Below are 26,883 nucleotides of genomic sequence, written 5' to 3'. Positions count from 1 at the left end.
GACGCCCTTTCATATGAATCAGTTTCATAACGGTTCAGATTTATGGTTAGTTTTATGGCATCATGCGATAAGCTTGTTAATACAAGAAAAGCATATGGGGCCTGAAGATGACAGTACTTAATTGCTGGAACTGGTAGCATTTGATATATAAAATAAAATAACCCAAAATATACTGCTGTTGGTAAAGTCTTTTGAATCGAGAAATGCAAATATTGTGGCTCAATTAATTTGTGGAGTTACATATATTACTTCTTTTGCTCATGATTATTGTTCAAAACAATTTTAATTGAAAAAGATAAAATGATCATACAATATACATTTCTGGTATGCTTTTTGTGTGCTTGTCAGTCTGTAAGCTGTATTCTATACTTATAAAGAAATTTCCTCTTATTGTGGCATTGACTGCCCCTTCAATAACTGAATTTTTTTATACACTCCTGGAAACTGAAATAAGAACACCGTGAATTCATTGTCCCAGGAAGGGGAAACCTTATTGACACATTCCTGGGGTCAGATACATCACATGATCACACTGACAGAACCACAGGCACATAGACACAGGCAACAGAGCATGCACAATGTCGGCACTAGTACAGTGTATATCCACCTTTTGCAGCAATGCAGGCTGCTATTCTCCCATGGAGACGATCGTAGAGATGCTGGATGTAGTCCTGTGGAACGGCTTGCCATGCCTTTTCCACCTGGCGCCTCAGTTGGACCAGCGTTCGTGCTGGACGTGCAGACCACGTGAGACGACGCTTCATCCAGTCCCAAACATGCTCAATGGGGGACAGATCCGGAGATCTTGCTGGCCAGGGTAGTTGACTTACACCTTCTAGAGCACGTTGGGTGGCACGGGATACATGCGGACGTGCATTGTCCTGTTGGAACAGCAAGTTCCCTTGCCGGTCTAGGAATGGTAGAACGATGGGTTCGATGACGGTTTGGATGTACCGTGCACTGTTCAGTGTCCCCTCGACGATCACCAGAGGTGTACGGCCAGTGTAGGAGATCGCTCCCCACACCATGATGCCGGGTGTTGGCCCTGTGTGCCTCGGTCGTATGCAGTCCTGATTGTGGCGCTCACCTGCACGGCGCCAAACACGCATACGACCATCATTGGCACCAAGGCAGAAGCGACTCTCATCGCTGAAGACGACACGTCTCCATTCGTCCCTCCATTCACGCCTGTCGCGACACCACTGGAGGCGGGCTGCACGATGTTTGGGCGTGAGCGGAAGACGGCCTAACAGTGTGCGGGACCGTAGCCCAGCTTCATGGAGACGGTTGCGAATGGTCCTCGCCAATACCCCAGGAGCAACAGTGTCCCTAATTTGCTGGGAAGTGGCGGTGCGGTCCCCTACGGCACTGCGTAGGATCCTATGGTCCTGGCGTGCATCCGTGCGTCGCTGCGGTCCGGTCCCAGGTCGACGGGCACGTGCACCTTCTGCCGACCACTGGCAACAACATCGATGTACTGTGGAGACCTCATGCCCCACGTGTTGAGCAATTTGGCAGTACGTCCACCCGGCCTCCCGCATGCCCACTATACGCCCTCGCTCAAAGTCCGTCAACTGCACATACGGTTCACGTCCAAGCTGTCGCGGCATGCTACCAGTGTTAAAGACTGCGATGGAGCTCCGTATGCCACGGCAAACTGGCTGACACTGACGGCGGCGGTGCACAAATGCTGCGCAGCTAGTGCCATTCGACGGCCAACACCGCGGCTCCTGGTGTGTCCGCTGTGCCGTGCGTGTGATCATTGCTTGTACAGCCCTCTCGCAGTCTCCGGATCAAGTATGGTGGGTCTGACACACCGGTGTCAATGTGTTCTTTTTTCCATTTCCAGGAGTGTATAATTTGCAGTTAAGTTTACCCTCTAGCATAGTTGTAAAAGAGTTGGTATAAAATTGCTGTGTAGATCCTATTGATGGTCTTTAATATTGAAAGGAGAGCAAATATAATTTTTATGAATTTGGAGCTATTGTTTTGACACAGCTGTATTTAGTAAATTCTTATTCATAATTTCCATGTTTCAGGGTACAACACGATTCAGCTTATGGCAGTGATGGAACACACATACTATGCAAGCTTTGGCTATCTAGTTACTAACTTCTATGCTGCTTCAAGGTATTCTAGAGCTTATCATTCAGGTTCAATACCATAATGTGTAGTGATGCTTTTTCTGCAATTTCTCCGCATATTGTATGTATACTATTGCCTTATTCTGTGTATATAGGCACTGACTGCCAGTAGGGGATATTTTCACTTGCTTAACTTTAGATTTCATAAATAAATCTTTAAATATTATACGTCTGAAATTCATTGTTAAAGAGCATGTTTGGTTTTCACTCATAAGCTCAGCACAACTGTCATTGGCATTTCTCAGTCGATGATGTGCAGGGCAATTCAAAATGAATATAGTGATTGTAAACAGATATGACTATTTAATGAATAGATCTACATTGATAAGAGTTACAGAGATTGTAAAACGAAGCTCAAAATTTTGTTTCAAATATTTTATCGGTGTCCTACGTGATTTTCATTGGTCATACAAATGACATCTATGTGACAATCCATTTCACACGCTCTGAAGCATATGCAGAGTTACCGATATAACCACATTAGAAATGCGCATTTTGAGTTCTAGAATTGTGTTCGGCAAAGGAGCACATGCACAAAGTCCTTCACAAACTCCATAAGAAGAAATTTATTAAAATTAATTCTGAAATATATGCCTGTCATCTCAACACTGTCTTAATGGTCTACATTATTTTGTCACTCTGTTCCTCCATCTGTTGTGCAAGAAGTTTCTAAAAACACTTTCCCTGATGCAATCCCTCATTAGCTGTAAAGTGACAACTGTAGTGATAGCTGCAATCAACACTTTAAGGACAGTGGGTTGCAGATTAAATTCTCATGTGTTTTTACACATCCCACCAATGTGAGAAAATTGTTAATTGGAGTGAAAGATTCTTATTATTAAATCTCTTTATAAAATCAATGGCATGTGGTAGACCTAAATCTATATTATAAACTACTGGTACTGTGTAACTTATTTTCTATCCATAAAGCCAACAGTCACGAGGAATGTATTTCATTGATTAGGAGGGCATGTAGTGAAATTCTCTTTCCCTTCCTTATATCACTATATATAGACAAGCATTGTGTTGCTCTGTAAACATGACATTAAACAGTTCCTTTCTTTTGTATTATATACGTGCAAGGTCACTGCACCTGAAGTAACATAAAGAAGAAATGTAGTATATGAGGCTTTGTCATGGATTAAAAATATTATAATATTGTATTTTCTCTTCTTAGCCGTTTTGGTACACCTGAAGAACTGAAAGAACTTGTAGATGCAGCTCATGCCAATGGGTTGTATGTTGTTATAGATTTGGTTCATTCACATGCTTCCAAAAATGTTCTTGATGGCCTGAATCAATTTGATGGAACCAACAGCTGTTATTTTCATGATGGTCCAAGGGGTGACCACAGTAGCTGGGGCAGTAGACTCTTCAATTATACAGAGTAAGTTGTTGCTTCACATAAATAGTTGCTTTTGTGGTATGTTTCAAATGTAATATGAATAGTGAGATCATAGTCCCTGAAATAACTTCATTATTTTTTTCTAGGTATGAAGTTCTAAGGTTTCTGCTGTCAAATTTGAGATGGTGGAAAGAAGAATATAAGTTTGATGGATTTAGGTAAGAATGCTTTGGGTATATTTTATTAATTTGTTGAACGGTTTTTTTAGCAGCATATGACTGGGGGGGGGGGGGGGGGTGATTCATAGGTCTGTACTCAGAGCTTGTTTATATCTCTTAGAGAATTTTTTTTATAAATGTAATCTTTCAAACACATTTGTTCAACTGCTTTATTTTACTAGCTGTTCTATTCTCTAAAAATTCACATGTTTTATCTGAATTATACATTTTTTGAAAAGGCAAATATTTATAATTTGGCGTATGTATTTTAGATTTGATGGTGTTACATCGATGCTCTACCATTCACATGGGGCTAATAAAGGATTTTCTGGAAGCTATGATGATTACTTTAATCTTGACGTTGACACAGAAAGTGTTATGTACTTAATGATGGCAAATCACATTCTACATGATCTGTATCCAGAAATCACAACAATTGCTGAAGTGAGTGTGGATTTTTTAATATTATGTGGGAAAGATTATTTTAAATGGTGTTTCATGTAATTTGAGTTTCAGGACTATAAAACATTTCAGGTGGTTTGCACTCTGTATTTGGTAAGTGAACCTGTGATGAAATGTGCAGCTCTTCTTATGTGGTCATTCCATTTTAGATAGTTCTGTTCACAAAATCTTAGATATTTTATGATTGTAACTGTTCCCAGTGGTTGCCACAATGACGATTGGTGTTTCTGCTTGCTTATACACAATATGTTACATTTATTTATGTGGTGAGTTTACTGTCAGTCCCTACACCAAGAGTCAATCATCTGCAGGTCATCTTGCTTTTTTCTGACAGTGCAAATTTCCTACATACAATAGAATCAAATGTGAACAACCTCACAGAGCTTCCAACATTATCCACCTGTTCGTATATATAGTGAACAGTAATGTCCTATAATATTCCCCTGGGGTTACCTCTTTTAATCTGTTAAAAGAAATTATTAGTGAGCTACAAATTTAATTATGATGGTGGAATGAAATCCAATAGAAGAAAAGAAAAGGATGAAAAAATAATAAGATAACATGGACTGGAGGATAGGAAGGAAGGGGTAACACCTGATAGAATTTTGCACAGAGTACAATTTAATTGTTGTTAACACTTGGTTTGGAAATCGGGAAAGAAAGTTGTGTGCATGAAACAGACCTGGAGAAACTGGAAGGTATGAGATAAATTATATGATAATAAGATAGCAATTTTGAAACCAGATTTTAAACTGAAAAACATTGCTACACTCAGATATGCACTCTGAGTTCAAATTCTTGGGTCTGAATTGCTGATTAAAATGGAAGAAATAGCAAAAAAGTTGGGAAGTGAAGAAGGTGGGATCTGGATAAATTAAAAGAACCAGAAGTTATTGAGAATTTTGAAGGGTCCATAGGCAACGATTGATTGAACGGGGGGAAAAGGAACCCAAGAGAAGAGAGAATGACGCAGGCAGCAGACCACCAAATAGAATTAAAGACAAGGCCCAGTTTAAATCTTTAAATAATGCATGAGAGATGGAATTTAACTGACTAAAACACTGTATAAAAATGAAGCAGGCAAAAGGGACTACAGATGTTTAGTAAATGATGATATTAACAGGAAGTGCAAAATGGCAGAATGGGAGTGGCTGGATGAGAAATACACGACTGTAAAAGTATGCATGAGTAGAGGAAAAGTAGATACAGCCTATATAAAAATTAAGACATTTGGGAACGAGAGAAGCGTCTGCTTTAATATTAAGAGCTCACATGACAAGCCCATACCAAGCAAAGAAAGGGAGGCTGAAAGGTGGAAGGAATATATAGAGAGTCTTTACAAGGAAAACAAACTTGAAGACAGTATTTTAAAAAGAGAAGATGGAGCAGATTAAATGAGAGAAGATACTGTCAGAAGATTTTAACTAAGCACTGAATGACTTAAGTAAAGAAAGAAAAAATGTCCCTGGAGTAGACGACATTCCCTCAGAATTATTCAGATCCTTGGGAAGCCAGTCATGACAAAACTATTCCACCAGATATGTAAGATAAGTTATGCCATTTTTCTTCAGTGAAGCTTCTCTGAAGGTATATTTATTGTGCATAGCCTTGTATGGAAGTGAAACATACATGATAAGCAGTGCAGTCAAGAAGAAAATAGAATCATTTGAAATGTAGTGCTATAGAAGCACACTGAAGATTAGATGGGTATCGAATAATTAATTTGGAGATACTGAATCAAATTGGGGATAAGAGAAATTTGTAGCACAGCTTGTCTAAAACAAGTGTATGGTTGATAGGTAACGTATTGAGCATCAAGGAACAGTCAATTTGGTAGTGGAAGAAATTGGGGGAGGGGTAAAAGTTGTAGAGGGAGACAAAGGCTTGAGTACAATAGGAAGAGCAAAATGGCTGTAGTTTGGCAGAGATGAAGAGACTTCCACAGAATAGACTAGCATGGAGAGCTGCAATTAATCAGTCTTCAGAATGAAGACCACAACCACTATCACCACCTATAAATGCCAGTCAAAATGAGCCTGTCAGATACTTTAATTGCATGGAGATTGTAGATTTATATCAAAGTTGTTTGACTCCCTTGCAGATCTCATTATTAATAGTATGGAGTTTGTGGAAAGGAACTGTGTTGTTCACTTTGTGGACACTTAACAAAGATGATTTATGCATATGGATAACAGTTCTTTAACCACTGTACAGAAGAGTGTGCACTATTTTCCATATTCCAATTTTAATAGGATTTCTCCAGGGCACAGAAACCTGAGTGATAAACTGCAGGTTTTCAAATCTAAGTTGAAAGACTATATTGTACCAGAAACATTTTATTATGCATGAAAGGTCCTTTGGCTGTAATGTGTTATCTGTGTATACTATTGCTAGTCTTTTGGTGTCTTCTTTTTGTTTCATCTCCAACCCATTTTCATGCTCGTTAGGGTATCACCAGGTGTCAAACCACTGTTTAGCTTTCATTGTTAAATTGACAACTGCTGAACTGTCGGTGAGAGCGATTAAATGCAAAATACTCTCTCTCTCTCTCTCTCTCTCTCTCTCTCTCTCTCTCTCTCTCTCTCTCTCTCTCTGAGCATCATACAAAACCACTTTTTGTGGTGCTTGCTTCATCATTAACCTGCTTCTAGTTTTTCTTTCTTAATCTCACTTTATCATCTGTTCTCTCTGCCGCTTGTAACTCTCTGGTTTTCAAATCAAGTCTTTGAATGGCATCTGACTTCTGCTTTCACTCTCATGCTCATCTCCTTTTGTATAAGATGCTGGGTAAGTATCTCCCTAATCTTGAGTATCTTATTTTCTCCAACTTTTTCTCTCACTATATTGAGAGTCTCCTGATTCTAAAACTTAATTTTTGTGGTGTACATGCATGCCAGTGTCCTGCCACCTTGCAGATGGGGAAAAATCTATTTTTGTTTGATTTTAGTTTTAAAATTGAAAACAGTGTACTGTGTGTGTAGCCAGTGTCTGTATGATTATTGCTCATAACTTTTATGTGCAGGAACATCAAAATAATTTTTTTCCTGTGTAAGTGAACAGTGTGCAGTGTTTTGGAACTCCATGGCAGATTAAAATTGTGTGCCAGACCGAGACTTGGACTGGAACTTTGCCTTTTGCAAATAGGAGGGAAGCACCAGCAGGAGTGAAGTAATGCCAGATCGTGTTATATGCCTGGATAGCTCAGTTTTAAAAGCTTTGCCAGTGAAAGTCAGTGTTCTGGGTTTGACCCATAGTCCAGTGAACTGTTTTAGTCTGCAGGAACTAACACTTTGTAACAACATTCAGCAGTTCTTGAAAAGAAGAGTGCAGTGATACCATACCTGTCATTATTTGGGGGGATTTGAAGTTACCATTTTCATCATCATTGCAGTGTAAACTAATCATCATATAACAAAGCTGAAACTCTGTTGTACCTGCAGACATCAGCTCACATTTGATATGTCACAGGAATTTTTGCAAAATATTTCAGTGGGAGCATAAATGAGCTTATCACTGTATTGTTCTTTTCAAAAGCTGTTGCTGTTGAGAATTACATCATTCCAATTGGAAAAGCCACATTTGCTTAAATAGCTTGGTGATAATCACTTGTTGAAACATTTGACTCTTTGTCTTCTATCATTTATGTAATGAGTCTCCTCATTATCTGGGACATGCAAAGTTGTTTAGTTTCTCAAGTCTCATTATACAAACAATTGTTATGCTCTGCTCACTCGTCTAATATAAGGTTCGGAACCTGCTTCTCGGATCACTAGACAAGAAGTCGAGCAATTCCTTTTAATGGCTTTTTATTGCAGCAAGAGAAATGACAATACTTAACTTTTGAGACTTTACAATGGTGATTTCGCAAGCAATGGGTGACTGCAAATAATCAGTATCCTTTAGTATATACAATTCCAATACAAGTCACTGCTGTAGACCTCGTAGATGGCTAGACTTAAACTCGGGCCACGGTCAAGGGTGCGGCACTTACATTCTCTTTGCCTAGATGCCGCAGCTGTCTCAGTGTCATCCTAGAGAGGAATCCGTGAGCATACATTTGGCTGACGTCATCTCGCAGCCCCCTCTGCTTTAACGTTCTTGGCCAACATGCCGGCACCTGATGTTACGCTGGAACAACTATTGATACAGTTCCTTTGTGATCAATTAGTACATGAACAATCGTGTTGTCATTTAAAAAGAACATACTCTTTAGTGTTGTCAATACATTATTTGTGATTTCTGCAACATTAATCACAAAGTATGTGATGAGTTTTTAATGAAGCCAAACATGTCCCACAGTCTGCATCATAATTTTTGCATACATTATCTTTAAATGAAACTCTCTTGTCATTGTTCAGGATGTTTCTGGCATGCCAGCAAGTTGTCGGCCAGTGAGTGAAGGTGGTCTAGGATTTGACTACCGTTTGGCAATGGCAATACCCGATATGTGGATAAAACTTTTGAAGGAAATAAAGGATGAGGACTGGGATATGGGTAAAATTGTCTACACCCTAACCAACAGAAGATGGATGGAAAAAGCTGTAGCATATGCCGAATCTCATGACCAGGTAACGTAAGTTTTTTTGTGTTCTTTATCCTGTATTCAAAATCTTACTGTTGTTTCTTGTTTCTGAAGAATAAGTAACGGTTTTGTATAATCTTGCTCAACATTCACTCAACTTGCTTGTTAAATGAGGTTTTTTAGTGAAGCTATCAAAACATAAGATTCCTTCTCTGTGTGTTTCTTTTCAAAAGGTCAACATACTTGTTTTAGTCCTACTTTATTTTGGGCATAAAATATTTCAGCATTATTTTTGCTCCCAAATTATTTTGTATCTTCCAGAACTTTCAATACCATATGTTGTATCATAAAATCAATTTTAAGCAATTACTAAGGAGTTAAATTTCAGCTTGTTATACTTCGATTAAAATAGCTTTGTGATTTACATTCTAATGAGTCCAGTGATTTCAGGTTTTGTAGGTGCAAAGAGATAAAAGAAGCAGATGACTATTTACTAAGCTATTAATCTCACACAACTCTACCTACTCCCCCCCCCCCCCCCCCCCCACACACACACACACACACACTCTACACTCCATTATTTATTTTGCATTCATAATTTTGAATGTAATAGGTCTATTTGCTGTGAATTGGTTATTCACTGAGCATAAATCTCATGTAGAAAAATACGTCTGACATCAACAAATTAATACCTCAAAAGTTTGTTTCCAATACCTACTTTGTGTTTTGCTTATTGATGATTTTGCAGGTTTCTACTCCAACTTTTCTACTTCTGGTTTTCTGTTCAGAATGCTGTTTGAGCACTTTAAAGCATGATAAAGTGTATACCTCCTCCTGTGACAACTAATTCAATGCCTTCATCATTTTGTGCAAAGAACCTATTTCACCGACCTAATAAATAGTTGCTCTGAAATATGTTCATTTGTTTCTCGGCTGTAAACCTATACTATATTTTTGTTAAAACTGTACATATGTACACACATTTCTTCTCCACATTCTTATTCCTCATACACAATTAATATGTCCCCCTTAATTTTCTTACCTCATCACTCCATAATTGGGGGTTACCTTCACTCATTGATACACGTATAACTAGTTTTTGATTATCAGTTTACTTCCTTATCACTTGGGTACTACCTTCTCTCTTAGTTTCTTCAACATGGCAAGGTCCATGTCACATTTGGGTTAGCTGCTGTAGTTGAGGTTTGATGATGATCAATAAAAAGTGTCAAAAGTAATTATTTGGTTCAAGGAATATATCAGTTGGTTTAAGGAACATATATACTATCAGAGTTAAGTAACACAATTTTGAGGTGAGTGATTCTATTACTTTCAAAAAATAATGTGTGAATGCACAAGTAGTGAAATTTGTTGTGAAGTCACAAAGATCTGTCTGTTGTCACTGTTGATGAAAGGCCTAACACTCTACCAACTGAGCTATCAGACGAGCTCTCAGTTTGGTCCCATACAGTAGCAATCACAATAATAATAATAATAATAATAATAATAATAATAATAATAATAATAATCGTTGTCGTCGTCATCACTACTGATAAAAGTTCTTGGGCCTCCATGGGGAATACCATTCATAAATAAATAAACCTTACCTAGTCACTCCAGAGTGAGTGACCCTAGTACTGACAGTGGAACTTTGGATAAAAAAAAATGTTTGCTATTGTTGTGTGCATAAGACTGAAGAATCATAATTGATAGTTACATAAATTTCTTCAGTACAGGCCATTCTGATTTTTACTTTCACTGCTTTGCTTTTTGACTGATGTGTAGGTGGTTTACAAGGTGAGCACTAACTGGTGAAGCACATCACTACAACAGTGCACAAGAGTAGAGACAGGTAATCAGTTTGTGATTGCCTTTAAAGTAATCCAGTTTAATACAGGTATCAACATTCTGATGTCAACTACAATGGTGCTGTCAGTTTTATTATTAAATAACATGAGGAGTATCCCAAGTTGGTGTAATTTATACATATATAGAATACATTAGAAGTAGCAAAAAGATAAATGAGAAAGGCTATTATCCAATGAGGTCCTAGTCATTAAAAAAAACTAAAGAATCAGAACTTGTGTACATTTCTCTGAAGCACCAAAAGTTAGTTAATCAGAACTCATAAAGACTTTCTTAAAATTATTGAAGATATGAAGCACTGTAGACTACTTATCAAAATTGACAACACATCATGTTAACCTAGACCTCATGAGGTATATGAATACATTTTTTGTCTCCTTTTTCGATTAATATGACATATCTGATATCAATTTTGTAAATGATGTGTATGTATAAACAGCTGACTTGGGACTTTTAGTGGTCTGAACAGTTCATTAGTTTTTAGTGCTGTATGATATCACAGTAAGTATATATATATATATATATATATATATATATATATAGAGAGAGAGAGAGAGAGAGAGAGAGAGAGAGAGAGAGAGAGAGAGAGAGAGAGAGAGAGAGAAAATGATGTGTAATAATAGGCTTCTGGAAGCCACATACAGATTTCTAGAAGCTAGAGTGCCTTTTGAGCCCATTCAGATTTCACTACTTTGACAGTACATTGCTACTGTTGTAGCAAACAAGTAGAGCATAATTTCCACACACTTGTTGGTCAAGTACCCCACTGTGGAATTCCTACCAAGAGCTGAAACTGCGAAATAGCACTATCCAGGTAATCTCAATAGTTTCCTTGCCTACTGTTGTTGACAATTTGGGAGGACAATCACTGAAAATAATAAGTAATGCATAGACCTGCTTACATTCTACTGTTATGATTTGCTTCCCTTTAAAAAACTGGTCTTTCATAGAAGCTGCTTGAATATTATTTCAAGCAGAGTTGTGGAGTGGCTGTTGTCTATTACTTGCAGACTTGATCATTTTGCCCAATTGAAACCAAGGAGACCGTTTTTGACAGGGCAAGTGGGTGAACTTCGTAATTCTGATTTTATGTATTGTGAAACTGTAGTGCATGTGGCCTCCAGTGCCAGTATAATGTTGCATGTAAGACTTCAGCAGGGGGAACCTAATAAGCCATATGCTCAGCAAGAGATTTAAAAAATGTCAACACAGAAAGATAGACACTCACCTACAAGAGGGGCAGTTCTCTACAGTTTTGGAGCGCTGCTTGCTAAAGGAGTCTCTCTCCTTCCCTCCCTCCCTCCCTCCCCTCCACTCAACAGTTCCCCAGCACCTGTTTTGATGTAGTTTGCTTGCATCTTCCCTAATTTCAAATGAAAAGGCTTGATGCATATGTGTCTCACTTGAATTTGGACAAATGTGCATGGAATAGCACTGAAGAATACTCCATGATGGACAAACACGTGTGAAACACCACTGAAGAGCACTCAGCCTATTGAAGTATGTTATCCAGCTTCATACTTTAAAAAAAAAACCTGTCATCATTGGAATATTATCGTCATGAGCAGTCACGGCTGCTAGGAAGTGCAAATAGTCCTAATGGAGTCCACTGCCTCATTAAAATAATATAGCCTCATGTATTCATCTTAATAGTGTTGTACATTGGCTATAAGGAATGTTTGAGAGGACTACTTTGTGCATGCTGTGTCATGGCCAGTTCATTTATCTCAGGTGCCACTTATTGAAAATAATGTTTGTTTTCTGTGGTTAGCAACTTGACTTCCAGTGCTGCTCTAGTTATCAATACAGCTGATCTTGAGATCCTGATAGATCTTAAAAACTAATTCCACAGGATGATGTTAAGGTCCTGTTTCATTCAGTGCTACAACATACACTGAGATGACAAAAGTCATGGCATACCTCCTAATATCATGTCAGATTTAATTTTGCTCAGCTTAATGCAGCAACTTGACATGGCATGTACACAGCAAGTTGTTGGAAGTCCCCCTGCAGAAATATTGAGCCACGCTGCCTCTGTAACCATCCATAATTTTGAAAGTGTTGCCACTGCATGTTTTTGTGCACAAATTGACTTCTCAATTATGTCATAAATGTTCAATGAGATTCATGTCTGGGAATCTTGGTGGCCTAATCATTTGTTCAAATTGTCCAGAATGTTCTTCAAACAAATCACAAAGAATTCTGTCCCAGTGATATGGCGCATTGTCCATAAAAATTCCATAATTGTTTTGGAACAAATGGTCTCCAATTAGCCGAACATAATCATTTCCAGTCAATAATCAGTTAGGTTGAACGAGAGGACCCAGTCCATTTCATGTAAACAGAGCCCACACCATTATGGTGCCAGCACCAGCTTGCACAGTGCCGTCTTGACAACTTGGGTCCATAACGTTTTTGGGGTCTGCGCCAAACTCGAACTCTGCTATCAGCTCTTACCAACTGAAATTGGGACCAGGCCACAGTTTTTTCAGTCATCTAGGGTCCAACCAATATGGTCACGAGCCCAAGAGAGGCGTTACAGGCGATGTCATGCTGTTAGCAAGTCACTTGCATAAGTCGTCTGCTACCATAACCCATTAACGCCAAGTTATGCTGCACTTTCCTAATGGAAATGTTAATCATATGTTCCACATTGAGTTCTGTGGTTATTGAGTGTCTGTTAGCACTGACAACTCTACTCAAACGTCACTGCTCTTGGTCTTTAAGTGAAGGCCTTCAGCCACTGTGTTGTCCTTTGAGAGGTAATGTATGAAATTTGGTGTTCTTATCACACTCTTGACATTGCAGATCTCAGGATATTGAATTGCCTAACAATTTCCAACATGTAATGTCCCGTGTGGTTAGCTCCAAATATCATTCCTCATTCAAAGTCTGTTAATTCCCATCATCTGGCCATAATCATGCCAGAAACCTTTTCACATGGAATCATTTGAGTACAAATGACAGCTCTGGTAACACACTGCTCTTTTACACTTTGTGTACGCGATACTGCTGCTGTCTGTTCATGTGTATATCGCTGTTCCATAACTTGTCATCTCGGTGTATGAGGGCTCTCATAACTGTACACTGGAGTCCATAGAGTGCTGATTTTGGGTACATGAATTTTACCCGTCTCTGAATTTTGTCATGTTTCTGCAATGTTTGCATACAGAAGTGAATAAGGTGGCTATTAAGTAGAGATTGGCTGGTTCTTAGAGTGGACTCACTGTATTGATGATACAGTGAACAGAATCAAGGAGAAGACAGCTGGTGATGGGCTGGTAGCATCAGATAAAAACTAATGATGAGAGCAGAGTGCAGTGGGTTGCTGACTCATCCATGTATCACATTGAAAAGAAAACAAGGTGCTATTACTTTTCTATTAAGGCAGGAAACATATGATTAAGAGAAAATGGTCTTGGCACAGGGGGCTGTTCCTAAGTGTGTGGTGTCAAAGTCCATTTTTCATAGCCCATCACTATTAAATAATATAACTTGCCACTATAAATTCTAGAATGTTCTGGAAAATTTGGAAACAGTTTGTATTCGTGCTCAGTAACACCCTGTATTGATCTGATAATCGAGTATTTCTAAATTAATGTGTACTTCACTACTAATAAACTTTTTACTACCTCCTGATATTTATAGTTAACTAATGACTGTGCTATGCACCGATGCTTTCAACAGTACATGAAGATACCAATATTTTGTACAGAATATTCTGTCATCGGTTTATCTTACATATTAACATATGTTTATACACCAATGTGTAACTCTGCATAAAATTGTTTCTCCTTTTCAGGCTCTTGTAGGTGATAAAACACTTGCATTTTGGCTAATGGACAAAGAAATGTATACACACATGTCAGTACTTTCGGAGCCCACACCTGTCATTGACAGAGGACTAGCCTTGCACAAAATGATCAGGCTAATAACACATGGACTTGGTGGAGAAGCTTATTTGAATTTTATTGGTTTGTTGTTATCATTTTATCTGCTATAGTGCCATTCTTATTGAATCCCTTAAATAATCATTAATGGTTTGTTTGTGTTAATTTATTTGTTTACACTTTCAAGGTAACGAGTTCGGACACCCTGAATGGTTGGACTTCCCTCGTGCTGGGAATAATGACTCTTACCATTATGCACGCCGGCAGTGGCACCTCGTTGATGATGAGCTTCTAAAGTACAAATTCCTGAACAATTTTGATGTGGCAATGAATGCAGCTGAAGAAAGGTTTGGGTGGCTTCACAAAGATTATGTGAGTTTATTTACGTGTTTGACTCGGGCTCTTGTTTGCTAAGCACACTCTGTATGCAGCCTTATAACATAGTGCACACAAATATTTTCTCATAAAATGTTTCATATTGCTACTGTTTTGAAAACCTAATATTCCTAATATTATGTGCATGTCAACATGTGACTGCTGTCTGTATATAATTATAGATAACTCATTCATTTTTTCCATAAAGTATCTCTTTCTGTTTCCTTTTCAATATTTAAAATCATATTACAAGTAGATTATTTAATGATAGCAATAATTTTAGACCAAAGCGTATTTGGATCTTTTGGTTACTAGCCATGGAAAAACTGATCTTCAAACAGTCAAAGGTTTTTTTTATTTATTTATTCCTGGTAATTGGTTTTAATTAAGTGCTCTTCAGACCAAAATGTTATGAGGTGGCAGCATTGGTGAAGTAGTACTTAGTATTAAGCAGTCAGCTGTGCAAAATGTAAAGATGCTGCCTGTGCTGCTTTCTCTTCACATTTTGGCCTGATGAACATGAGTTAATCAAAACTTGTCATGAGAAATAAGTTACTTGTCATGTTATGAAATTAGCATTTTATGATAAGATATAAAAATTTAATCGGTAGATGTAAGAAATTGGTGTAACTCATAGTTGGAGGGTGATCAGTGACAAACAAATCATTAAAGAGCCCGGACACTGATGTAAGAAGATACTAGCGGTATAAGCTAAGCTGTGATGCACATACTGAGGATTGAGTTCCAAAGCATATTTTGATTGAAGGTAGTTATTGCCCCTGTAGTGGTGTTTATTATTTTTAAAAGTTCTGTAATTATGTTGGAGCAGCATGCTGAATTATTTCATTGCATTTTCCCACTGATGGTCAAGGTCAGAGTGCTATTGGATAATGAGATTTCCCCCAAATACTTCTAGTGTGAATGTGGGCACTTGTGTAGGGGATTTTTTTTATTTTTATTTTGTGTCCTGTTGATGAAGAGATTGTTATAGATGCAACACAGGCTCAGATTTGGCAAGAATAGTGTAGGCAGTTAGACTTACCCTTCTCAGAGGAATTATCCCAATAGTCACTTCAGTGGTTTAGCCAAACCACAGTAAACTAGATCTGAATTGCCGTATGGAGATGTGAATGCCACTTTACCCAAATGAGTTCAATGTCTTAATGACTACACCAGTGCCCTCAATCAGTTTCTTTTTTATGATGACCTTAATAGTTTTGCATTGTACCTCACGTGTCTGAAGTAGACTCTGGAAATAACAGTACTGAATAATTGTCATTCATCATAGGAAAACAAGTTAGTGTACGTGCATTGCATCAATTTTTATATAACACCATGGTGATCAGGAAATCACAATGTACCAACTGATCTAATGGTTGAGCAGTGGTGGATTTAAAAATTTTGCACCCCTAGGCACACCATATTATATGCGTGTGTGTGTGTGTGTGTGTGTGTGTGTGTGTGTGTGTGTGTGTGCCCTTCCCCTCGTGCAAAAAAAAAAAACACCTATTGCCCGATCACTTAACAATTGCTGTTTTAGGTGGGAGTGCTGTGAACTGTTTCCGAACTCTGCTTTTCATTGTTCTAAAGGACATGTCCGTGGTCTAGTCATGCTCAATCAAAATGTAATATGGTTCCTGAATTGTACTTGGTGTACGGCAGCGGATAAAACAAACTTAAAACTGCATTGTGTCGACACATTATTCTGTCAAAAGACAACAGAAACGAACACAAGGAAAATAACTTTTCTTTTATGGCCTCAAAATTCAGCAGAGCATGTAGCAGACAGCAGATTTTTGTTATACATTCACTTTTAATATGCTCTTTTACATGAAACTGTTGAAAATGAAAATAAGAAAGTTGTGTTACAATCAAAAATTGAAGCGAACTTTTCATACATTAGAAATTCATACGTACTTTTACAGAGATGTGTTCAAAATTAAAATTAAACTGTTGTTTTACGATCTAATAACTTGAATGTGTAGCAGATTAAAAAAAAGAAAAAAAATAGAAGTTCAGTATTAATACATGAATCTATAGGAAACCGTAAGAAATGAAAATGAAATAGAGATTTCATTGCACAAACTAATAACTAAATACAGATGAACAAACACTGAGCTGAATTTGTTATTACATAATTTTCCAGATTAGTGTGGAAAAATCAAATTTGTTTTATAATCTAATAGTTAACATGTAAAACATTAGGGTCTGTGTAACTAGATGCTGATTAATAAGTGTACACAATACATTTAATCCGTGTAAGGGCTGAACAGTTTTGTACTGCAGCTACTGCTCTTACCTTAGCTCTTTCTAACAGTATTAGCAAAACTTTCACGTACTTATCGACGTAACTGAATTACGTTATTTATTAACACTTTTTCATCTGAGCGTACTTTTCGATAACACATATTTTCCTGATAACTATACATTTCAGCAGACGCTAAGAATACGCATGTTGTAATATACTACAATGTCAGTATGACTTGACTGTACAGCGTATAAGTGGCCTGGGTCATTCGGGTATTGCTTAGTATTATTGGCCGCCTTCGGTCACGTCTGCATGTAAACGAGGTTTAGTTCCACTTTCCGCCATCAACAATTTTAAAATAAACAGGTAATACATAGTTTGTAAATCCAATGAATGTGCTCTAAGTTATAATGAAAATCACATTATAATCTTAAATTTTTGAAACTAATATGAATAAATATACAGACTCACCTGTCAGAACAGTTTGTGTCTGGCTTTGACGGCAGAAAACTCTTTGATCATACCTTCACAGTTCAGGTTATCAATTAGGAGGTTGGCTTCGATGTGAAGAATGGACAAGGCGTTCAATCTCTCCTCAGACAACATAAAATGTAGGTACATTTTCAGTCTTTTTTAAGAGCCGAAAAGTGCCATACATGGAAATATTCTAAGAGTGATGTCAATATTTGGAAATACAGACTGTAACCTCTTTTTGTAAAAACACACTCACTTCAACTGGTATATCACTAATCCCAGAAGATTTCAAAAGTTCCATGAACCGTACACATTCACTAGGGAAGGAAGGCTCTAAATCTGTGCCATATGTCGCTTGGAGTTTTGCTGCATGTTCAGCAGTATCCCCGGGTGAACTGTTCTTAAGGTTACTGAAAACTCTGAAGGAGTCAAACAGTGTTCTATAGCTTTCCTTCCTCCTCACTAATTTGGGGTACAGGTTGTCGAGTACTGGGAGAAATGTTTTGACTTCCCTTCCAGTCAGAAAAACTTCTTCCGAGTCCACTTCTTCATCATTATGAAGTTTGCGTTTTCATGATCTTTTATAGGTGGATTCATAGTCTATATCAGTCACAATCTCCATGGATTTATTTTCATTATACTCGAACATTCCACGAATAGATGCAATAAATCCTACAAGTGATTCATATACTTTATGCACTATTTTAGTATCAATATTTGCACTTTTTGCAATTTGAGATTCACACTATTAAATCTCTGGAGTATGCTCTTTCAAACTGTCGTCATGAATACTGTTTCTAGTCAGCTGAGTTGATTCAATAAAGCTGAAGCCTCATTTCGCACAATTTGTTTTTCAAACATGTTATTGGTAGTATGTGTGAGGGCATTGATAATGCCCCTCCCCCCCCCCCCCCCCCCCCCCCCCACTTTTCATATAGACATACACACGCTTCCTCTCTTGCTGACCAACGTGTTTTTGATAAACTTTTTACTGTTTTGCTTCCTGGTTTCATGAAAGAAAGTAGTTTATCCCAGCGCTGTGTAGAAGCAGAGAAAAAATTATAAAGGTTTTGCACTACATTGAAGAATGAACATGCTTTCCAACAACAGCCCTAGTGCCGACTAAATTCAATGAATGTGTTGCACAAGGCACATAATGTGCTTTCGTGTTTCGTTCTGTAATGCATGCCTGCAAACCAGTGTAGGTCCCTGACGTATTGCTTGCGTTGTCATATGACTGGCATCTATAGTCAGTAATATCAATGGAATTTATAGACAGGACTTTTATTATGGCCTCAGCCAAGTTTTCGGACTTGTGTCCCAGGTTTGGTAAAAGCAGAAGGAAACATTCAACAGGTTCACCATTCTCGTTCTCAATAGAAAGATAATTGATCAATTTGTGAAATGTCCAGAGTATAAACTACTATTATAGAGAAATATTTGGCCTGTTTTATTTCACTTATGATAATTCTTTTTATTCGTGCAGAAAGAAGCTCTATTATTTCAATACAGATTGTTGAAGAAAGATAACTTGTATGTCCCTGCCTTGGCTTTCTATATCGTTCACTGTGCTCTGCGAGAGAAGGATCGAACTCAGCTATAAGTTAAAGAGACATCATAAGTTGACCATTATCTAATGAATGCAATCTTTCAACGTGTCCACAAAGGGAAAGTCCACAACTTGTTAGCTTCTTCACTACTGCAAACATCCTTTTCAACACACTGCTCCAGTACATTTTTTATGTCTCAACATGACTTGAAATGGTTATTTATTGTTAGTAGTGACTTTTTTTCTTGTTAAGAGTGATAACTCAGAATTTTTATGTTCAAGTGACTTCTTATGATGAGATAAAATATTAGAAATACTTTTCCAATCTGTAATACCATTAGTAGCAATCACGGCCTTACCTCCGAACAATTTACATGATGCACAAAAAACAGCACCAGTGTTGCAGTTTATTCCCCATGTAAAAGTTTATGGTAAGATACATTTTTGTTCAAATATCTGGTTTTATCACCTATTAATCTTCTTGAATTAGAAAATCACTGTTAAAATTTTGATTAATGCCACGTTGTAAGAGAATGTCGATTGTTGATTCATTGACACACCATTCTGCAGGATCATTACTAATGAGATTATTTCTTTTTCTAAAGTCTGACTTGACACTTAGTTTTTCATGAAACTCAAAATCGGGGAACAGTTCGCTTTTCTTCATTTCTAACTTTTGTTTCGTCTGTATTAACTTCCCTTACAACAGCTGCAGTGCCAGAATTATCCGTACTACTTGAAATTGAAATTGAACCAGCAACATTTTTTGCGAAAAATTGATTTACTGAGCCAAGTGTATTTAGGACATTGGCTTCTCGTTCTCATCTTTCCTTCGATAATTTCCTAAATGCTGCCCCACTTAATTTTGCTTGTTTGCTTTTTTTCACTGTTACTCATGTTAAGGCACTTACAAGATACTAAACCAACAGTCAAAACAAAAGAAAAAAATTGTAAAAGGAAAGAAAGAAAGTCCTAGTTGTACTACATTGCATATGAGCACAAAACTTTTTACTTTAAACACGGCACATCAGCACAAAGATTTTTCCTTTAAACATGGAGCAACTCGGATTACTCGACATAACTGTGCTGTGAAAGAACAACAATGCAGAATAATTTAATTTCATTGTTGCCTGTTTCTCTGTTGTCAGTGAACAGTGGAAGCACACCTACTGGCTGGAATTCATATCATAAAGAAAACGGGACAGTCCCTGTTTCAGCTTCTGTTTCCCACATCGCCGGAATGTTTGCAATTTCTTGCCGTGAGGTGTACTGGATTGACTCCTATCCCACTTATTCTTATAACATTTTAGCGGTTTCTGTGGGCGGAGAAGACAGACTACAAAGTTGATGTGGTGTGTCGTCATTTGTGTGAACACTGCTGTTGTATCTACATGCAAATGCACCTTTTGTGCCAATATAAAATTAAAGTAACCTTTCCTCGAAGGAAGCTTCATTAAGAAGTTTAATATAAAATTTGCGAAGCCACGTACTGTTCAATGACACAGAGTGGGAACCGTGATATCGTGCAGGCTGCAGCACAATAAATGGGACAAACAAAAGTTGGTTTCTTCTTCGTTTTTTGCCAAAAAAAGAAACTAAGTAAATAAATAAACAATTTTTTAAATGGTTGTGAAGTTATTTCACACATTATTAGATATTCTGGTTATGTTCTTTTTGTATAAACATGTTTAAAAATGTAAAACGTTTCCAGTATCAACATGTTTTGTTAAACAAAGATCTGATATCGAAGACCACAGAGCTTTCACATTAATTACAGTAATGGAGGGTTGACTTGTTACTTCCCCGTAATTTCTACAAGAAATTTAAGTAGAGTTGAGTTTTACACACTGAGGTCCACACATGTTACAGTATTTAAGAAACTGCTGATTAGTCCATCACAGCTTTTCTGGGGTCCCAGTACTTTCACTGGAAAAATATGGTAGGGTTAAGTAGAAACTGACAAAATTCTCCAAATAATAACTTTTCAAACATTGTATTGTAGATTGCCGTCCTGACAGCGTACTTCAAAATATTTTGATCAATCCTGAAGACGGTACCAGACAGAAACCCAATGTTAAATTTCCATTCATATGTGTATTTCCAAGCTTGTATTGTCAAATTTAGTTCTTGAGGATTATTTAAACTAGCAAGTTGTTTAACAATATTAAAAAATTTTGTCATTTTTAAGCACAGTTATTTTAAATTGAAAAGGTTAAAACAAGTACATAGCAAAAAATGTGACTCCTCTTACGGTGTCGCCCCTAGGCCTAGAGGGGCGGGTGGGGAGGGGGGGGGGGGGGTTAGAAGGTAGATTGTCATGGTCACGGCTTATCCCAGTGACTTTCACCAGGCTACAAACTGGAAGCCTTGAACAGTTTCCTGATGATAAACCCAGTATTTGTGCTACTTTGTGTCTATAAAGTGGGCAAAACAGTGAGATAAATATGACAACTGGCTGTTCTTCTTTTTTTCCATAATCGTATCGGAAGCATTAAAACATTGAACAATATGTAACAACAAATTACAAACTATGTGCAAACAAAAATATCATAATATATAGCAAGAAAATTTTATACCAAAAACTGACCACATTTAATGTATTTCGGGCAGTCCTTACCAACTGTGCAAGTACTCAGGCTTAGTTTGCACTTCATGAGGTGGACAGTAATCTGCTACTGTCCACACAGGATTGTCTGATAGTCCTAATCTATTCGCGGTGCTTTTGATTGTTGCATCTCCAGAAATAATCTTTTCAAATATATCCATATGTTGTCTAATATAATTGGATAGATAAAGAAACAGCTCACAAAGTTGCGTCAGGAGAACACATATACAAAGGTATTTAAATTTGCAAGCTTTTGGAGCCAGTGTCTCCTTCTGGCAGACAGGTTGAGGGGGAAGGAAGAAGGAAGGAAAGGACTGGTGAGGTGTAGGGAAAGGGGAGAATTTGAAAAAGTCACTCTGAACCCTGGATCAGGGGAAACTTTACAAACAGAATGAGAAGGAAAGACTGATTGTTAGGGACTGCACTGCATTAGATTTCAAAACCTTAGACCTTAAAGGTGGAAGATAGGGTACTATGCAAGATAGACATCACTATTAAACATTGTGCACAAGTAAATAAGAGTAGAAAGCTAAGTGCATTATATGCAGTGGTGGTGGTGAAGTAGGGGCAGTGGGTGAGGGAGGGGGAGGGGTGGAGAATAAACAAGTCAGAAAATGAAAGCTATAGAAAACTAAAAGGGAAATACCACTTTGCAAACCAATCCCAAAAACTTTCCATCAGCAACCCTGACATTAAGCCCTGCCTTGAACAATTCGGACCACGATCTTATTTGACTCACCACCACAATCTCAAAATCATCACTTACAAGCCTTCCAAGAATTCCTCACATATAGTATTGCTTCACAACCCATCCTCAGGTCCGTACAACATGACCCTGACCTGACCTCTGCAGAATTCCAGGCTCTTCATTCGCTAAAACTGATGACTACATGATTACCTCCCCGGTGTACAAGGGGTCTACCACTATGGTACTTCACTGACAGGAGTATGTAAGCAAGAGTCTACATCAGCTGTCTTAACACCCCTAAATACAGCATCTGCCATCAACGTCCCATCCCTGTGATTCAAACTGACATGCAGTCCCTACTTACAACCTCAGGCCCTTCACAAGGACTAACGCCTCAGTCCGTAGAACTTCTTACCCCCACCCTCTTCCTAAGATCCACAAACCCAATTATCCTTCTGTATTAAAGATAGCAATCATTTTTGAGATCATCGTAAATCTTTGTCCACCCCACTTCCATCACACACTTTGCCTGTCTCTATTGATACCACCTCCCTCTATACCAACATCCCCCCATGTCCATGACCTGTCTGCTGCTGAACATTTCCAAACCTATGTCATCCTTCCTGCTAAATGTAATCAACTTTATATGTACCAACAACTACTTCACCTTTGAGGGGCAAACATACAAACAGATCGAGGGCACAGCCATGGGAACCAGGATGGCTCCTTCCTACACCAGTCTTTTGATGGGTCACTTGAAGGAGGCTTTCCTGGGATCCTTAAGCCTTCAGCCCCTCGTTTGTTTTAGATATATTGTGACATCTTTATCATATGAACTTATGGTGAGGCTGACCTATTAAAATTCCTGGAATCTCTAAATACATTTTGCCTTTTTACATTTCATATGGTTGTGTGCATGGAGGATGTTTGGTATAGAGGGAGGTGCCATCAATGGTGACAAGCAAGGTGTGTGATGGGAGCGGTGTGGGCAAATAATCCATGCCACTTTCCTTGGTGTTGGGCTCATCCTCACCAAATGCCAACTACACACTTCTGTTCACATTAAACCTAATAACAAACAACAGTACCATCCTTTCCATGTCAGACCTATCCCCCCATACAGCCTTATCATTCAAGCAAATGTATTTGTTCAGATGCATACTCTTTACAGCAATACACCACCATTCTCACCTCGGTGTTCTGGATGTAATTACACCATCAGCCTAGTTCAAAGTAGGTTTCCTGGGCCATCACATCCAGTCCTGCTACTGCTGATCCCTCAAAGAAAAGAAAAGAAAAGAAGGAAACCTTAGGAATATACCTTTTGTCACTCAGCATTATCCTAGTCTTGAATTCATCAATCAGCTACTTTGACAAAACCATTACTTGGTTAAGTCATGCCCTGAAATGAGGTCCACTCTGATATTTTGCCCACCACACCTAGAAAATCTATTAGTCACCCACCCAATCTCCACAGTATCATTGTGAGACCCTCTGTAAATGCTGTTCAGCCTTTTATGTCAGCATGACTACAATCAAGTTTTCAGTTAGGATGAATGGGAAAAAGCAGAGGGTGTCAACTGGTAACACACAATATCCTGTTTGCAGGGCATGCTCTACAACATTACAGTTGTGACCTCAGTGCCTGTTCTACCACATGTACCATTTGGATTCTTCCCCCCAGATGCTAGCTTCTCAGAACTCTGCAAGTGGGAACTGGTGTTACAGCATGTCCTTGGTTGTCTCCATCCATCAGGCCTTAACTTACGTTAATTTCTTCAGTCTCAGCATGTCTTCACAGAACCATTCCTTTCTTCACTCCCATTTAGTTTCCTGTATGTTTCATTTTCTGTCCTGTCTGTCTTCCCTCACCTCTGTCACATACAATTCACTTAGTTTTCTGTTCTTATTAACAAGTGCACAATGTTTTGGTGTAATCTTTGTCTTATGTATTACCCTATCTTCCATCTTTAAGCTTTCAGATTTTCAAATCTCGTCCTTTGCAGTCCCAACAATCAGTCTCCTTTTCATTCCATCTGGTAAGTCTCCCCTGATCTGGGGTTCTGGGTGATTTTTCTGAACTCTTCCCATTTCCTATACCTCCCAAGTCCTTTTCCTCACCCTTCTTTCTTCCCCTTCAACCTTTCTGTCAGGAGGAGGAATCACTGGTTCTGAAAGCGTGCAAATTTAAAGACCTTTCTGTATGTATTCTACTGCCTCTACTTGGTGATTATATTTTTTATCCATCCAATTACGTTATACTTTCAAAAACTGTATGTTTTCGTTAATCTGTATGTTGCCATAATTTAACTTAAATTCCGTACTTCACCAAATCTGTTGTCACAGTTAAAATTAGTTCTGTATACTAAAGATTTGTCATCTAACTGCAACACTGGAACATAGTTCTTGCCTTTTCCAACCTATGTCTCAAGTGCTCACCCACAGCATAGCATTAAACTGCTTCACTTGAAGAAGAAAAGAAAAAAAGGGTGACAACATCTACATACATTGTTGACATCTTTCCACGACTAATATGGTGTTAAATAAAGCATTTGATCAAGTTGAAAAAGGTAATTATGCGTCTGTTGCACAAAAATTTCAAAGTAATACATATTTTCCCCCTATCATCTTGTAATATATCTTACCAAGCATATTTAAAATTTTGGTGCTTTCCAAGATGATCATGCAAGGTTCTTGAATTTTAATTTTGGTAGCACTGTTTGTACATAGCTCACTCTTAACACTGCATGAATTTTATTTTATCAGCGAAAAAGTCTACAGCTAATAATCAAAATAAAGGCAATAATCTAGTAAAGCAAAAACTCTTCCCTTTGCGTTTATTTTATTTAACAGTAAAATTATGTGCTAACAATTAACAGACTCCAGCTGAGCATCTATCTACACTGATAAGCCAAAGCATTACAGGATTTCTAGCAATTGATCATTTTTCAAATTCAAGGTTTCCTGCAGGTTTTTTCCAGGTTTTCAAGGCAAATTTCTTCTATGTTAAATATGAGACTAAAACATAATATTTTTCAAAACTAGTACAAATTCTGTTTTTATAAATATATAAATACATTGTAACTTGCTGACTAAAGGGAACAAACTGTAGAAATCTGTCAGGATAAACATGAATAAATCATTTCTTTAAATGTTCTACCTCTGCTGAAATCTTTGAGGCTTCACTCAACACATGTGCTCTTTTTGTTTCTAATTCTTTGATTTCAGTTTACTTTCATTTGTTCAACAATCATTCCTCCTTTTCTCTTTTACCTTCCTTCACCTCATGTTTCATATAGTCTTTCTGCAAAGAATGTGCATTGCGAAAACAGTGTATAAGACTTTTGTCAGTGTTGCAATTGTCAACTCCATTTTCATCCTGGACTGTCATCTGTGTCTTTGAGCAATAAGGCTTTTTTTCTGTTTGATTTTCAACAATTATTTCAGAGTTTACAGAAACGCCTCACTCAACGGTAGCATTTCCATGTGAGATTATTAAAATAATTTGCACAAAATCTCAGAAATTTGGGCATGACTGTGAAGATAATTCAATAATATTAATCCAGAATTTATCAATATGATTTTTACTTCTTTTGTAACATTTCATCTCGTCTTCAATCCTTTTTTCTCTGCAGATCACCGCAAATTCCAAGTTTGACACAGTGTGCATTTAAATCCACAGTATTCCGTTCAGTTCCAAAATTTCAAGATATACTGTCAATCTACTTTGAGCTACTGCCTGGTTTAATGCAATTTCTGGATTCAAGCAGGAAATCACACATTTTATGTTATATTTGAGAAGTTATGTTTTGGCAACTTCTCTACTATGCCAATAATCCTTGTTTGCATGTTTTCATTTAGCAACTAAATTTTCTCTTCAGGTACATGCTTCATTTTTTTTCAGCGATATTCTCATAGCAGGAACTGTCTTGCAGTAATTATATTATTTACATCCTTTAAGTCAGTTTTCATGAAAGATGATTATTTTGCTTTTTAAGACCTCTAGTTTAAAAACTTGCTGCATCAGAGATTAGAGCCCACACAGAAGCATACCGACAATCCTTCTTTCCACGTACAATACGAGACTGGAATAGAAGGGAGAACCGATAGAGGTACTCAGGGTACCCTCCGCCACACACCGTCAGGTGGCTTGCGGAGTATGGATGTAGATGTAGATGTAGATCAGTATTTTCATAAGATTGTGTAGTATATCATACAGAAATGGAGCCATTGAGACATCTCTCTGAAAATAGTCAAAATGGTTCCAACAAATGTACTGTTGAAGTGAAGAATGCCAGTTTTTAAGCTAGCAATTTGTCAACGATAGCTTGAGCAACAACTGTGAAACTTGATGACTGAGAAGTAGTTTCCAATTTCTTTATCCCAGTAACATAAGTTCAAATATGTTCAAGAATTTCCACAGCTTTTTCAGCTGCATTGTCGTTTTCAACCCATCTTGTTCCACAAAATGACTTGGGAAGGTCCAGTTATCTCAGT

At 37.8% G+C, this 26,883-nt stretch overlaps 1 protein-coding gene across 1 annotated transcript in view; it reads left to right on the top strand.

Annotated features, from left to right (window-relative positions):
• LOC126299493 (1,4-alpha-glucan-branching enzyme-like) overlaps positions 1 to 26,883 on the top strand; it is an 84,398-nt gene that overhangs the window by 42,096 nt on the left and 15,419 nt on the right. The window contains exons 6-12 of the mRNA XM_049991438.1: positions 2,040 to 2,130; positions 3,322 to 3,531; positions 3,636 to 3,707; positions 3,980 to 4,151; positions 8,528 to 8,737; positions 14,360 to 14,531; positions 14,635 to 14,819. Coding sequence (XP_049847395.1) covers positions 2,040 to 2,130; positions 3,322 to 3,531; positions 3,636 to 3,707; positions 3,980 to 4,151; positions 8,528 to 8,737; positions 14,360 to 14,531; positions 14,635 to 14,819 — 1,112 coding nt within the window. The remainder of the gene's footprint in view (positions 1 to 2,039; positions 2,131 to 3,321; positions 3,532 to 3,635; positions 3,708 to 3,979; positions 4,152 to 8,527; positions 8,738 to 14,359; positions 14,532 to 14,634; positions 14,820 to 26,883) is intronic.

Source organism: Schistocerca gregaria, chromosome X (assembly GCF_023897955.1).
Source record: "Schistocerca gregaria isolate iqSchGreg1 chromosome X, iqSchGreg1.2, whole genome shotgun sequence".
NCBI lineage: Eukaryota > Metazoa > Arthropoda > Insecta > Orthoptera > Acrididae > Schistocerca > Schistocerca gregaria.
The sequence above is the reverse complement of the archived record's forward strand: the minus strand, read 5'-3'. Positions and strand labels throughout refer to the sequence as shown.